The sequence below is a fragment of the Macrotis lagotis genome, chromosome 3 (assembly GCF_037893015.1).
Source record: "Macrotis lagotis isolate mMagLag1 chromosome 3, bilby.v1.9.chrom.fasta, whole genome shotgun sequence".
Lineage (NCBI taxonomy): Eukaryota > Metazoa > Chordata > Mammalia > Peramelemorphia > Peramelidae > Macrotis > Macrotis lagotis.
This window is the reverse complement of record NC_133660.1, coordinates 120,927,876-120,943,065: the sequence shown is the minus strand read 5'-3', so window position 1 is coordinate 120,943,065 and position 15,190 is coordinate 120,927,876. Positions and strand designations below refer to the sequence as shown.

The 15,190-nt window shown below is 37.7% G+C and overlaps 1 protein-coding gene across 2 annotated transcripts in view; it reads left to right on the top strand.

Moving 5' to 3' along the window:
- Positions 1–15,190, top strand: part of ARHGAP10 (Rho GTPase activating protein 10) — a 355,007-nt gene that overhangs the window by 92,262 nt on the left and 247,555 nt on the right. For both annotated transcript variants that reach the window (XM_074229165.1, XM_074229164.1), the window contains exons 2-3: positions 11,728–11,823; positions 12,446–12,507. In XM_074229165.1, coding sequence (XP_074085266.1) covers positions 11,728–11,823; positions 12,446–12,507 — 158 coding nt within the window. The remainder of the gene's footprint in view (positions 1–11,727; positions 11,824–12,445; positions 12,508–15,190) is intronic.

Sequence of the window (15,190 nt, the reverse complement as noted above, 5' to 3'; positions counted from 1 at the left end):
AGGTTTTTGCAAGGCAAATGGGGTTAAGTGGCTTGCCCAAGGCCACATAACTAGGTAATTATTAAGTGTCTGAGACTGGATTTGAACCCAGGTACTCCTGACTCCAGGGCTTGTGCTTTATCCATTGCACCACCTAGCCGCCCCCAGAATATAAGCTTTTTAAGGGCAAGTATTATTATCTATTTATTTTTGTCTTTACATACTCAATGGTGCCCAGCATATGGAATAGATAGGCTCTTTTTTTCCCTTTCTTTATTTTCCTCCATATACACGTTTTTCTTTTTAAGTTATAAAATTTCCTTCCACCCTTCCTTCCCACTGCTCTCCCTTCAGTGGCAATCTGGTTAGCATTGTACATACTTTTATAGGCAATGGGGTTAAGTGGCTTGCCCAAGGCCACATAGCTAGGTAATTATTAAGTGTCTGAGGTCACATTTGAACTCAGGTTCTCCTGACTATCCACTGCACCACCTAGCCACCCCCATACATACATATTTTTGATAAACATATTTACAGATTATTTTCAGTATGAGGAATTAGGATTAAGGGAAAGAGATACATAAAATATAATTTTTATAAAGTGTTCATCAGATTATGAAGGGTTGGGTTTCTTGTGTTTTGTTTTGTTTTGTTTTTCTTCCTCTGGATGGGGATAACATTGTCCATAGCAGGTCTAATACAATTATCCTAGCTCTCTGAACTACTGAGAGGAGCTGCTTACATCAAGGTTGTTCATCTCTCACAATGTTGTTGTTATGTACATTGTTCTCTTGGTTCTGTTCCCTTTTGCTCAGCATAAGATCCTGTAAAATTCCATGCTTCTCTAGAGTCCAGCCGTCATGGTTTTTTATGGAACATTAATATTCTATAGTATTTATGTACCATGATTTGTTTAACCATTCCCCAATGGATGGGAGTAGATAGTCTCTTAATAAATTCTTAGTTATGGGGTGGCTAGGTGGCATAGTGGATAAAGCACTGGCCTTGGAGTCAGGAGTACCTGGGTTCAAATCCGGTCTCAAACACTTAATAATTACCTAGCTGTGTGGCCTTGGGCAAGCCACTTAACTCCATTTGCCTTGCAAAAACCTAAAAAACAAACAAATAAATGAATTCTTAGTTAATTAAATTAAATTAATTTGAAAAAGGTTATTTTATTCAAAAACATTTTTTGAAAACTACTGCCTGCCTTGCGTATTACACTCTCCAAGGACCTTTTTGTTCTGTCATGCAAAGGAAACAGAAATAATTGCCCTGTCCTCAAAGAAGGAGAAGACAGAACAGGCCTGGAGAATAGATAAACAATGGAACAACCCATCAGTCAGCAAGGGCAGATGAATGTGTAATACAAATTGCATTCCACCCTGAGGACCTGAGTGACTTTGGTTGTGTGGGGCAAGCAGGAGCCCTTCTGGCACTGATGTATAAATCACAGAACCATCGCCCTTGATTAATCTGGACGTTGGTTGGCATCAAGCTATTAAAGTTCTTACTCCTAGTTTTGCTAGTTGGCAATGTCTCTCACTTGAAGAGATTCACCTTACTTAGCCATATTATCTAGGTACCACTTTTGAAGGATTTGCTACAGTTCTAAAAAATGCAAAGGCATGTTTAAATGGATTTTAAAATCCTCACAATTTTTAGGATCATAAGCAAATCTGACTGGGAGCAGTTTTCACTGTATTTTTCTCATTGTAAGATAAATAACAAACTTTCCTTGGTAGCACATTAAAAGGATGCTCAAGTTCTAAAAATGCAAAGGTATGTTTAAATGGATTTTAAAAACCTCACAATATTTAGGATTGCAAATAAATCTGTTACCCTAGACTGGGAGCAGTTTTTTTTTTTTTTATTTTTCTCATTGTGAGAGAAATAGGAAACTCAAAAGGCCTGTATGAGAAAAATAAATCTCTTGGAAGTCCAGGAGATCTTCAAGTAAGAGAAGAAAATTTTAATTTAGATGGAGTGCTTTTCTAATTAATTAGCATTTTATCAGTCTATAGTACTGAATTTTAGACTTATAATTTATTGCAGTGTTTTCTTAGTACTTAATGATTCTGTACTATTATCAGGGTTTTTAAATTGTAGATTTGTTTTCTAAGTAATTTGATAACTTTTTTCAGTATAAATTTTATTTTTCATTTAAACACCTTATTCTGAGAAGTTCATAGTTGTCATCAAGAATGCCATAACAAAATTAAAGAATCCCTACAAACTGTTGATTTCGAGTTGCCAAATCCATTGGTCTTTTCTTAATTCTTATTTTTTTTTTTTACTTCTCCCTAGCAGTGTCCCTAGTCCTCCATAATCCTCTTTCCTCCCTTCTGAGATACTTTTGGAATGTTCTCTAACTTATATAATCACCCCTTTGGTTCCCTGAACTTTAATATGTTAATTTCTCAAGGTTCTGTCTATAACCTAATCCCCTCCTTACCCTTTTTGTTTTGTTTTGTTTTGTTTTGTTTTTTTGGTTTTTGCAAGGCAGTGGACTTAAGTGACTTGCCCACGGTTGTACAGGTAGGCAATTATTAAGTATCTGAGGCTGGATTTGAACTCAGGTATCCCTGACTTCAACGCTGGTGCTCTATCCACTGTGCCACCTAGCCACCCCCCTCCTACCTTTTTTTACTGGACATTCTCATTCATTTCTACAACTTCAGCCAGTACCTCCATGTAGACTACTTCCAATCCATGTTTCTAGTCCTGACTGCTGTTGGGAGAGGAGCTTCAGAAATGTGTCTTTACCTTTCTGAAGGACATTTCTACCAGAATTTTAAATGCATCTTTCCAGAAGTGAACTTGAGAGGTGCCATATTGCTGTGAAAAGGGCATTAAATTTGGTATCAGGAGGGAACTGGGTTCTAACTTTGCCTTTGACATTTATCTGGGTGACCATGGATAATTTATGTCCTTGACATGCATTTATTAAGCTCCTACTACACACCATGTAAAACTGTGGGGATACAGAAATGAAATGAAAATAGTTCCTGGCCTCAAGGCCATTCTGTTCAGGGGAGCATATGGATATAGATAAATACAGATTATGCACAAAGCAGACAATAAAGTCCTTCTGGGAAAGGGCAGCACTGATCATTGGTAAGATCAAGAAAGGCCCCTCAGAGCGGCTACACTTTGGATGAGCCTTCAATGGACTTAGTGATTATAAGAGGATGAGAAGAGGAGGAAGAGTGTACAAAGTTTAGGGGATAGGCTGTGCAAAGACATGGAGAGAAGAGATTGAATGCTGTATACTTGAAGTGAATGACTTGAATTGAAAATGGAAAGTAAGCTTGGAAAAAGAGTTGGAGCCAGATAGTAAGGGGATTGGAATGGTAGAAGATTTTTAAATTATATCTGATAGGCATTAGGGAGTTCAGAAGGAAGTCTCTTGAGCAAGAGAGTAACATGGTCAATCAAATATCATTTGAGCAGCAGTGTGGAGGATTATCTCTCTGAGTTTGTTCCTTTTCTTATAAAATGGTCTTAATCATCACTATATGATCTACCTATCCAGCCCAGGCCTCATAGCCATCATCTCGGGAAGCAGAAAGGGCCAGTCATTCTCAACAATTGCCTCACATGGGATGGGATTGTTGAGCCAACCTGTCTGAAATAGCAAACAGAGCATCCAGAGGGAGAAAGAGAGAAAGCTGGTAGCTTAGGCTGGGGAAATCAAATCCCCATCACCATCCTGACCTAAATCTCCCTTTAGACTACTCAGATGGAGACAGCCCAGGACCCTGAATCCAGGAGCCTTGGGAAAACTCATACTTCCAGCCCAGTGACCACAGCCATTCTCCTGGAAAGCAAATCCTGCAGATTATGCACCTGGCAGCTGCTCCCACAGGTGCAATTAGCTACAACTTCTGAAGACCTAGAAAAATTCTTGTGACCTAAGTCCCTGGCCCTGCCAGATAGTTAAATATCAGAAATCTGAATAGTTTAGAAATACTGTCAGTGGAAATGATATTAAAGAAAACATCCTGGGATCTTTCCATCTGATCTGAGCTGAAATTTCCCATATTTATTACCTCCCTAATTCTGATGTAAGATCCTTGACAGGGAGGATACTTTCTTTCTATTTCTATCTGTGATACTTAGCACATCAAAATGACTTAATAAATGCTTTAATAATTTTTTTTATTTTATAAAATCTTAATAAGCTGTATACACATCTGTAGTCATCCTTTCATCCTGTTTTCTGACTTGCCACTCGACTCAGATTCTGGAGAGAGAGTGAGACTGATGACTTTACAGAGTTCTGCCTCACTTAAATCCAATTCACTTGCAAGTCAAGGCATCACCCTCCTAATGCCATTGGTCCTCTTGGAGATTGAAGGATGAGGACAACAAGAAGAATAATGATCAATTACCCAATAGTGCTAAATAGACTGTTAAACATTTAATAATAGTGCAATGAATTTTAATCCTAAATATGCTCCATTGAACAGATGGCATATATTCTATGATATGACCCATTTTCTTGTCAGCTGAATCAGAAGAAAAATAACTCATCTTTGTTACTCAGTTCTGGAAGCAAAGCACCACATCATTAGGACTAGTTGAAGCCATTTTTTTGGAGGGGAATCCTAAAGATTCTAGAGAAGCTAGAGAGAGAGTACCCTTTTTCTTATTCCTAACATCCAACCTCAGGAATTTTGCTCTCTTTAAAAGTATTTCTCAAAAAGCTGTCTTCTCCACAAAGCTTCCTTTGCTTCAAGGGTGAAAATCAATATCAGCACATTTGCCCTTTTTACCTCAGTGAAGCATTTTTAACTGGCTAACATCTGAATAATTACTAGCTTATTTACTGGTACCAGTACCATGTATGTTCATCTCATGCATTCAGTAATTCCACTCAAGTTTACTGAGCTTTATGCAGAGTGCTGTTAGGCACTGGGAATATAAACAGATGTATCCATATTCTTATTAATATATATATATATATATATATATATATATATATATATTCTGTCCAATAAGGTAAGTCACAACATATCCCTACCCCAGAGAGCCAAAGACAAAAATGAAGCAATAGTCCACCTTGGTCTCAAGTCCCGCTTCATATTACACTGTGATGCTGTTGATATGAGGGGATATATAGCATGGTTTTCCTAGGAGCTTCCCTGATTAGTGGTCTGTGTGATGATGATGACGAGTCTAAATCATGATGAAAATTATCACTCTCAGTTTTTGGAATGATGCCCTACAGATAAAAATGTCTAGGTTAAATTAAATCATAGGGCTAGACATTGTTTTTAAAAAGCAAAATAACTTTATGTGTCACCATGAATACCTTCTTTGAAAAGATATGGACTGCTACAATCCAATAAAATATTGGTTATAGTCATTGATCTGGTTATAAGATGGTAAAACATGTGGAGAGAGAATTTTTATGGTAGATCTCCCAAATTATCAGTGAAGCATAAATTCTGTAGAATTCAGTTTTTTTGAGGGCAGAGAACAGAGGACAGAGGGTGAAATTAGCCACACTTCAGTATTTTAGTGTATTGAAGAGAGTTGGACTTAGAGTCTTGAAAGTCCTGGATTTAAATTCTTCAAGATATGTGACCTTGGGCAACACTTAGCCTCTCAGTCTCAGTTTTTATCATCTGTAAAATATATAGTTTCTATTCTTATTTCACAGAGTCACTGGAAGAATCAAATGAGGTTATGTCTCTGCACACCTTAAAGTGTTACCTAGCTATCAATTAGTGTTTTTTGTTATTAATAATGTGACATGAAATAACATATCCACAGAGGAAATCATACTTGAAGCTTAGTTACCAAAGAATATTCTATTGTTCTCTAAATTTTGAGATGAGTACAGTTATAGGAATTTTAGTCATACCAGTTTATTAGATTTTTTTCATGGCAAGAAGCTTATCTGAAGAGAGTAGAGAGATACAATTTATAATTATTGCCCTGATTATCAAGTATCTATATTTTTAAGAGAGTTTTTAACTCAAATTCTATTACTTATTTCCTCTGTTATATTACTCTATTATTTATTCTCTACTAAGAAATAGTTTTGAATCTTTATATACATTATTGCCCTGATGTTAGAGAAATTGTCATCAGAGAGGTCGAGAAATTTATTTTGGGTCACTGAGCATCTAGAGCAGAGATATCAAGACTCCCCAGTACAATAATTGGGAAATATTTAGCAAGATAAGAAAACCATAGCACAGCCCAGATGATGTTAATTTGTTTTCTAATATGGTCTAAACTAGTATCAGAAATGGGAGCCACTAATCTACTGTACCTAGGGATCCCTGTGGACCTTATACTGACTTTGAAAACTATGAGTTAATATTATCTAGGTGCTTTTTATTTATTTTGTCAAATATTTTCCAATTGCATTTTGGTTCAGGCAGCATGTGTGATGAACTTATTATTAATGTATTAACAATTCCTCAGGGCCATTTTTTTAGGACTTGATATATTAAGATGGCTTGCATTTATGAAATAGTCTGTATGGGATAGGCCATAACATATTTCAGGCCACTGAGGAGGAAGAAGTGAGTTCAGCTCTGATCCTGTAGAGTAGAGGTCAGCAAACTATGGCCTGTGGGCCAAATCTGGCCTCTTGCCTCTTTTTATATGGTCACTGAACTGTGAATGGTATTCTTTTCCTGACTACAAGCTCAGGCCACCAGCTGCCTACATAAAATGCAAATGAACACAAATCTGTAAAATACAAAAAAAAAGTTGAAAAACTATTATCTTCCTCTTGTACAGATAGAATATTGGATTTGAATAGAGTTAAGTTTCAGTGAAAGTTTTTTAGTAATTTATGTTTAGAACTATCAGTTTCTTATATAGCTTTGACTAAGTGTATCTATCATACATTGTTCAGAGTTCCTTAGAGGATGTAAGAAATGTAATAATTTGGTCAAGGTTATAATGAAAGATCAGTACAATGACTGGAGATGGTGGCATGAAAGATACCAAATATGTGTGCGTGGGAGGTTGCAGTCTTTTTGGGAAAAGTAGAGACAAAGGTACACTACAGCATTATTTCTTGGAGCTTACCTGTCTGCCAGGCATACCTACCTAACCCTTCTCTAATTAAGCCATTTGCTGATACTCTATTTTTTTAGTTTTTTTTTCTTTGCAAGGCAATGGGGTTAAGTGGCTTACCCAAGGCCACACAGTTAGGTAATTATTAATTGTCTGAGGTCAGATTTGAACTCAGGTACTCCTGACTCCAGGGCTAGTGCTCTATCTACTGCGCCGCCCCCTGACACCCTATGTCAGTAGATCTTCAGATCTTTTATTCTTGGCCTAAAGAAGAGTCTGATTACAGGGAAATGGAGCTGAAGTTAGTAACCCTTAAAATATACAAATATTTTTGAGTAGGGGGATGTTTGAAAGAGGGCTCAAGCTAATTTACTTCCTTTCTTTCTCCCCCCCCAAAAAAAAACTACCTTAAAATATCATGTACAATTGCAAAGGATCTTAGGGAACAAATTGTCTTTTAATTTTACAGGAAGGAAATTGAGTGAAATAGTGACTTGCTCAGATTCATATTTTGAAGGCCTCTTTCAACTCTTACTGAGACTGAGACTGAATGGAAGTGGAATCACATGAAATGCAGATTGCCATAGACTCCATAAATAGAGTTGGAAGGGACCCAGAGACCACTCTGTCCTACCCCATATTGTATAGACGAAGAAAGAAAAGGCTCAGAATTAACAAAAACTCAAGGTTCCTGATGTCCACACCAGTGATCTTTCAGCCACATTACTGAAATTTGGCTTCCCTTATGGAAGGACTGGTCCTTCTAGAGCAATTCTTGTCTTGGGACAAATATCAGGAGCAAGAGGCTTCTTTCTCCAGTTACTCTCAACTTGATTGAACAAAGCTTCAATGGGAGAAAAAGCTCTCCAAGTTCAGTCAATAAACATTTACTAAGCAGGTGCTATACTCGGTGTTGGAGATACCAGATGAGGCCAAAGACAGATCCAACTCTCATGACCCTTCCCCCTTTCAAAAAAAAAAGCATTTAGATGATGCTTCTGCTCACAGTCTAATTCTTGATCAGGAAGGTAGATTATCTTTAAAAGGTATGTGTGAAGGTCCTTTGTGAAGGTGCTCACTTACTGTTCAGCTGCCATTAGAGCACAATGACTGAAGGGGCATGTGGGAGAAAAACATTCAACTGATGGTTCAGTGGACAGAACTGTGGGCCAGCAAGACCTGAGCAAATCTGGCCTGAGACACTTACTAGGATTGTGACCCTGTTTGCCTCAGTTTCCTCAACTGTAAAATGGGGATGATAAAAATAGTACCTACCTCCCAGGGTTATTTTGAATATGAAATGAGATCACTTTTATAAAAAGTGCTTAGTGTTATGTCTGAAATATAGTAGTCACTATAGAAATTCTCATTCCCTTCCTATTTCTTTTCCCTTCTCCCCCCAGCTTTAATCACCAAGGTTCCTATCCCTTGCAGGGGTCCACTACTGCACTCTCAAACTTTGTATTCCTTCCCAAATCTCAGTGGGAAAGTTTGAGAAGCCATGGAGGGCAAAATGTCTTCAAGATGCCTGCCTTCCTCCTTTCCCCTTAAAAAAAAAATGCCATGGTCTTCCATTGGAGGTCTACATGGCCACCAGTGGGGAAACAGACTTTTGGACCCCCCTCCTTACCCCAGGCAGGTTGTCATAGTTTGTGTGGCCCTGTTCTCAAAGAACCCATAGTCAGCTTTCTGCTTTTCATTGCAGAGCTTGTCAGATAAGGAGTTTCTCTACCAGTAAATTTGTATTCTCAGGCTGATCAAACATTGAGGTCAGTGCCTTCTGATTCTCCCTTCTGTCTGCTCCAATACCTTTTTTTTTTAACCAGGACCAAATATTTTTGGTGTTTACTTCTTTACAGTACAATCTGATGTCTGCAGTTGTTCTTTCCCTTAGTTATATTGTTTAAAGGAAGGAATGTTTTATTACTTCCCCTTCATTTTTCATTTCAGTATTTTGGGCAGTCATTGTTTTCAGTTTTTTAAAGCCTTCTCAGTCACATGAAATATTGTTAAACCAAAACAAAGCATGAACTCTTTGTTGTCTGGAGACTTCCTTGTGCTGTGTTGTGTGAGGAGGCGTTGAGCTTCAGCTTTAGAGAAGATGGGAGACGGCAGTATTTTCTTTAGACTGGCATCTGTAATTTATCAATTTTCTCATCTGTACAATAAGGGCTTTGGGCTAGCTGGCCCTTCCAGCCCTAAATCCACATGTGTCCTTTGCATATGGACTCCTATCAGAAGTAGCTTTCAGTTGTCTGTCGAACAAAAAAAAATTCAAAATTCAACAAATACTACATGGAGCTGCTGTGGGAGGGAGGGAAAGGAGGGATAAAATGTTTATTTACATCTTCTGTGGGCCACATAATCAGCTAAGTGATCCCTTTAAAAATATTGTCTCATTTGACCCTCACAACTCTGAGATGTAGGTGCTATCATTTTACATTTGAGGAAGCTGAGGCATACAAAGGTTAAGCAACCTGCCCAGGGTCACACAACTGGGAAATGTCAGGGATTAGATTTGAACTTGTGTCTTGTGCCAGCTAGTTGCCCTGATTACCCTTCCAAACTCAGTAGACTGGTGAGTGTTTGCAATTGTTTAGTTGTATCTGAACTCTTTGGGGTTTTCTTGGCAAAAATACTAGAGTGGTTTGCCATTTCCTTCTCCACCTCATCTTACAGATGAGGAAATTGAGGCAACCAGGGCTAAGTGAATCACCCCAGGTCACATATCTAGTAAGTGTCTGAATCCAGATTTGAATTCAGTAAGATGTCTTTCTGATTCCAAACCTTGTACCCTATCCATTAAGCCATCTAGCTGCCCCAGACTGGTGGGCTTCTGTTCCTGAAAATTTGGCTTTGATTAAAGAATTATGAAGTAAAGCCCTCTGGTTGGCTTCCTTGGAGCTTTATCTGCTTCCAGTATTGAAGGTAGGAGTGTGTGTGTGTGTGTGTGTGTGTGTGTGTGTGTGTGTGTTGCACACTACAACAACTCAAATTCTTCCTTGGTTTACATGAAAAAAAATGGACAGGTAAAGGACTGGAATACATAATAGAATCTCCCCATAGCATCTCTTCCCCTTCTCATTTTCATAATCTGATTTGAAGGGACTGACTCAGGAGAATGGTGGATGATTACCTTCAAGATATTTCCCAAAGGGGATAGATTTGTTCTTTTTTTTTTAAAGTTTATTTTTATTAAAGATATTATTTGAGTTTTACATTTTTCCCCCAATCTTGCTTCCCTCCCCCCTCCTCCCCACAGAAAGCACTCTGTCAGTCTTTACTTCGTTTCCATGTTGTACCTTGTTCCAAATTGGGTGTGATGAGAGAGAAATCATATCCCTAAAGAGAAGTCTAAGAGGTAACAAGATCAGACAATAAGCTATCTGGTTTTTTTTTTCTAAATTAAAGGGAATAGTCCTTGTACTTTGTTCAAACTCCACAGCTCCTTATCTGGATACAGATGGTACTCTCCTTTGCAGACAGCCCAAAATTGTTCCCGATTGTTGCACTGATGGAATGAGCAAGTCCTTCAAGCTTGAACATCACTCCCATGTTGCTGTTAGGGTGTACAGTGTTTTTCTGGTTCTGCTCATCTCACTCAGCATCAGTTCATGCAGATCCCTCCAGGTTTCCCTGAAATCCCACCCCTCATGGTTTCTAATAGAACAGTAGTGTTCCATGACATACATATACCACAGTTTGCTAAGCCATTCCCCAATTGAAGGACATTTACTGGATTTCCAATTCTTTGCCACCACAAACAGGGCTGCTATAAATATTTTTGTACAAGTAATGTTTTTACCCTTTTTCCTCATCTCTTCAGGGTATAGACCCAATAGTGGTATTGCTGGGTCAAAGGGTATGTACATTTTTGTTGCCCTTTGGGAATAGTTCCAAATAGCTCTCCAGAAGGGTTGGATGAGTTCACAGCTCCACCAACAGTCTAATCCCAGATTTCCCACATCCCTTCCAACAATGATCATTATCCTTTCTGGTCACACTGGCCAATCTGAGAGGTGTGAGGTGGTACCTCAGAGAAGCTTTAATTTGCATTTCTCTAATAATTAATAATTTAGAACATTTTTTCATATGGCTATGGATTACTTTGATCTCCTCATCTGTAAATTGCCTTTGCATGTCCTTTGACCATTTGTCAATTGGGGAATGGCTTTTTGTTTTAAAAATATGTCTCAGTTCTCTGTATATTTTAGAAATGAGTCCTTTGTCAGAATCATTAGTTGCAAAGATTGTTTCCCAATTTAATACATTTCTTTTGATCTTGGTTACATTGGTTTTATCTGTGCAAAAGCTTTTTAATTTAATGTAATCGAAATCATCTAGTTTGTTTTTGGTGATGTTCTCCATCTCTTCCCTAGTCATAAACTGTTCCCCTTTCCGTAGATCTGACAGGTAGACTAGTCCTTGATCTTCTAATTTGCTTATAGTATTGTTTTTTATGTCTATGTCCTGTAACCATTTGGATCTTGATAGATTTGTTCTTTATAAAACTGAGTGTTTTCTTAAACATTAGCTTATGTTTCTTAACATAATCTGATAGATAGTAAAAGCTTAATAACACATGTAAACTGATTTATTCTTTATGTGGAAGGTCACAGTGGTTCTCCATGTCTCTGGTAGAATAAATTTGCTAAGACTTGAATTTGAATTGAACATAAATCTTGAATTTTTTCTTTCTTTTAGGTCTGTCTTTGGCCCAGAGGAAGTTTGCCCATTCACTAAGGGATTTCAAATTTGAGTTCATTGGGGATGCTGAAACTGATGATGAGCGATGTATAGGTATGTAAGAACAATATGAGAATGGTTAGATTGCATATTCATTTTAATTAATTCTTGAATAATGTAGTGGTATTCTGTTGTGCAGTTAAAGAAAAAAGCTGGATTAGATAATGTCAAATAAACAAAGCAGGACTAGAATACATGTCAATCATATGAACTAAGAACATGGATATGAGTAATGGACAAAGAATCCTTATGGAAAGAGAGTAAAATAGAATTCAGGTGTTTTATGGTATCATTTTCATTATTTATTTGTGAAGAGTCACAGAATGAGAAGCTACTGTTGCAAAGTATAGAGAAAGTTAGTTGTCAGGAGACCAAGGTTCCAGTCCTTCCTCTGATCCATAATGACTCGTTGACTTTGAGGAGATCATGGCCCCCTAGCAGCTCTCTAAGACTACAGAATTTTACAGCACATCTCCATCTGTATTGGTAGGAGGTAGAACCTTATTAGGAATTTCAATATCTATGAAATCACAAATCCAAGGTCCAGAAGAAAGCTATCAAAATTAAATTTAATCAATTTGTTGCTATTCAATTTTGTTTGCAAATATTAAATGCTGACAAACTTGTCTTGTTTTCTTCTTATAATTAAACTGTCTACTTCTTTTTCCCTTTGCAGATGCTTCACTCCGAGAATTTTCAAATTTTTTAAGGAACTTGGAAGAACAGAGAGAAATTATGGTGAGTTGGAGATATGAGTAATCAGTCAAGATGCTTAAATGTTAGAGATTTGGGTTCCTAGTTTAGTTTTAATAGAAATATTTTTTGCTTCATTTTACCTTAGAAGAGATGGTATCCATACGTAATGGAAGAAACAACAAACTCTAGGGACTGAAAGATCTAAGTTCTGGTTTTGGGGATTTGCCAGGACTGACTTGCTGTGTGACTTTGGCCCAGCCATTTTACTCATTTTGTGCCTCTGTGGTCTCATCTGTAGAATCCGGGGGGTTAATGGAATGTTTTGTGAAGTCTAATTGTTTGATAGATGTCAGTGATAGTAAAAGTTTCTGTTGAGACATGATGCTGAAAAGTTAAGAGTTTTTCCATCTGGCTTCCTGGTGCTTGAGGAGCTGGATGTTCTCATCCTGTTCTAATAGAATCACATTAACTTACATTTATGTAGCAATTCAGTGTTTACAAAATGTTTTATTATTTGAAGTAATTATAAAGGGAGGAATTTGTATGGGTGATGAAATTTGGATTCAGATACTTAGCAGCTGTATGACTCTGGACATGTCACTTAACCCTGTTTGCCTCAGTTTCCTTATCTGTTAAATGGACTGGAAAAGGAAATGGGAAACTACTCCACTGTTTTTGCTAAGAAAACCCCAAATGGGGTCACAAAGACTGAACAACAATAAAACAATAGCAAGTGGATTTGGGGTCAATGGGCCTGATTTCAAATCCTGGCTCTACCATTTATTACCTGTTTGACCTTGGGCAAATTGTTCCACATTTCTTGGCTAGTTTCCTCATTGATAAGGGTCCTTCCACTCTAACTCATGACCTTATAATCCTGAGTTTGCAAAGGAATAGAAGTCACATGTGCTTGATGAGTCCTTTTGTATTTGGCTCTGTTATAAGATTTTCTTTAATTAATCAGCAAGCATCTACTATTATCCAGATAATCTGTAAATGTTGGGGACACAAAAGGCAAAAATGAGAGTCCCTGCTCTCAAGGATCTTGCATTCTGTTGAAAGCAACAGCTTGTGCTTATACAGTTACAGGGATAGGGAGATGAATTGCACCTGTGGATTTCCTTGGTCTAAAGGGAATCTTTTGTGAGGAAACTGTCTATCAATGCAGGTTGGCATTTCTGCAATTTTAGGCTTAGTGACCTGACATACCCTGGGTCACATAGACAGCGTGGGTCAGATATGGGACTTGGATACCAGGCTGCCATACTTCAGGAAAAGCTTTGTAGCCACTATCCCAAGCTGTCCCACAAAATACATTCAAGATAATTTTTGGGAAGGGAAGGTACTAACAAGGAGGGATTAGAAAAGGTTTTATGTAGAAGGTGTTTGAATTGAACTTTTAAAGAAACAAGGGGTTCTGAGAGATGGAGAATAAGTGGTGAAGAATAATAGGAAGGCCAGCTAGTCTAGACCTAAGAGTGTATGAGGCATAAGTATTATATAAGTAATGGAAGAACATTTGGAAATAGGTTGTGAAGGGCTTTATATTTCAGAGTTTAAAAAAAATCCTGTATGTAGTGACTGGAGTTCATTGATCAGAGGAGTGAAGTGGTTAGACATGTATTTTAGAAAAATAATGTTGGCAATCTTGTGGAGGATAAATTGAAATGGGGAAGAGTCAAGGAAAGGGAACCAATTAGTAGGGTCCTCTAATCTGTCTGGTGAGAGATAGGAGCCTGATGTAGAATGGGTTTCCAAGGAGAGTAGAGAAGAGATCAATATGTTATTCTTTTTGGATTAGTGAAAGTAATGATCAGGAACCAAAATGAAGTATAAAATTCCTACTGGTACATGTGTATTTCATTAGTTAATATGAATCTTTTTAGTTCATCTCTATTTCCTTTCTAAGAACATAAACATAAACATACATAAAATGTTTGTCAGACTGCAAAATCACATCTTTGGCTGTGTAAAAGTACTCTTCCACTTTTATCCATCCACCATAAAATTCTTGAGGTGAACTCACTAGGTCAAGAAATTAGAATGGAAAGAACAAGCCTGCAGGGTTTTTCTGGTCTATCTGATATGGCCATGTAGATGGAGTTATTGTTAGTTTGCATACCTATTTACATTTTGGCTATAAAGGTTGCTTACCTGGTTTTCTGCCTTTGAGACATCTGGGTGAGAAGTTCAGGAAATGCTGTAACACATCTGAAGATGTGGGGAACTTGTAGACAGGGGTGGCGCAGCCTATGTGGCCTTCACAGTCAGAATCCAAAGGGAGGCTCAAGGTTGGCCAACTTGTACCTGAAACATTGGTCCTAGACTAGTCAACATCAGTTGGGGAGGTAAAGGCCCTAGCAATTGGAGGAGGGGAGGGGAAATTGAAAAAACTTCATGTAGAAGGAGACATTTGAACTGAATTTTCATAGATATTTTATTAGGTGAAAGTGAGTAAAGAGGGCTTTAAAGGAATGGTGGAGAAAACCTGCACAAAAACATGGAGAAGGGGGATTTGTAACATAGCTGATAAGTGTCTAAGACCAAATTTAAACTCGGGTCTGGTTGACACCAGATTCATCAATCTATCCACTGCATTTCCTGAACTGTAAGAAGGAATCTCTAGGAGGATTTAGACAGGGAATAGGAAGATGAGAGAACTATAGCATGAAAGTTAAGGGTGAAGGGATAGTCAGGTCAAAGACTACAGATACCAGAGAATAAA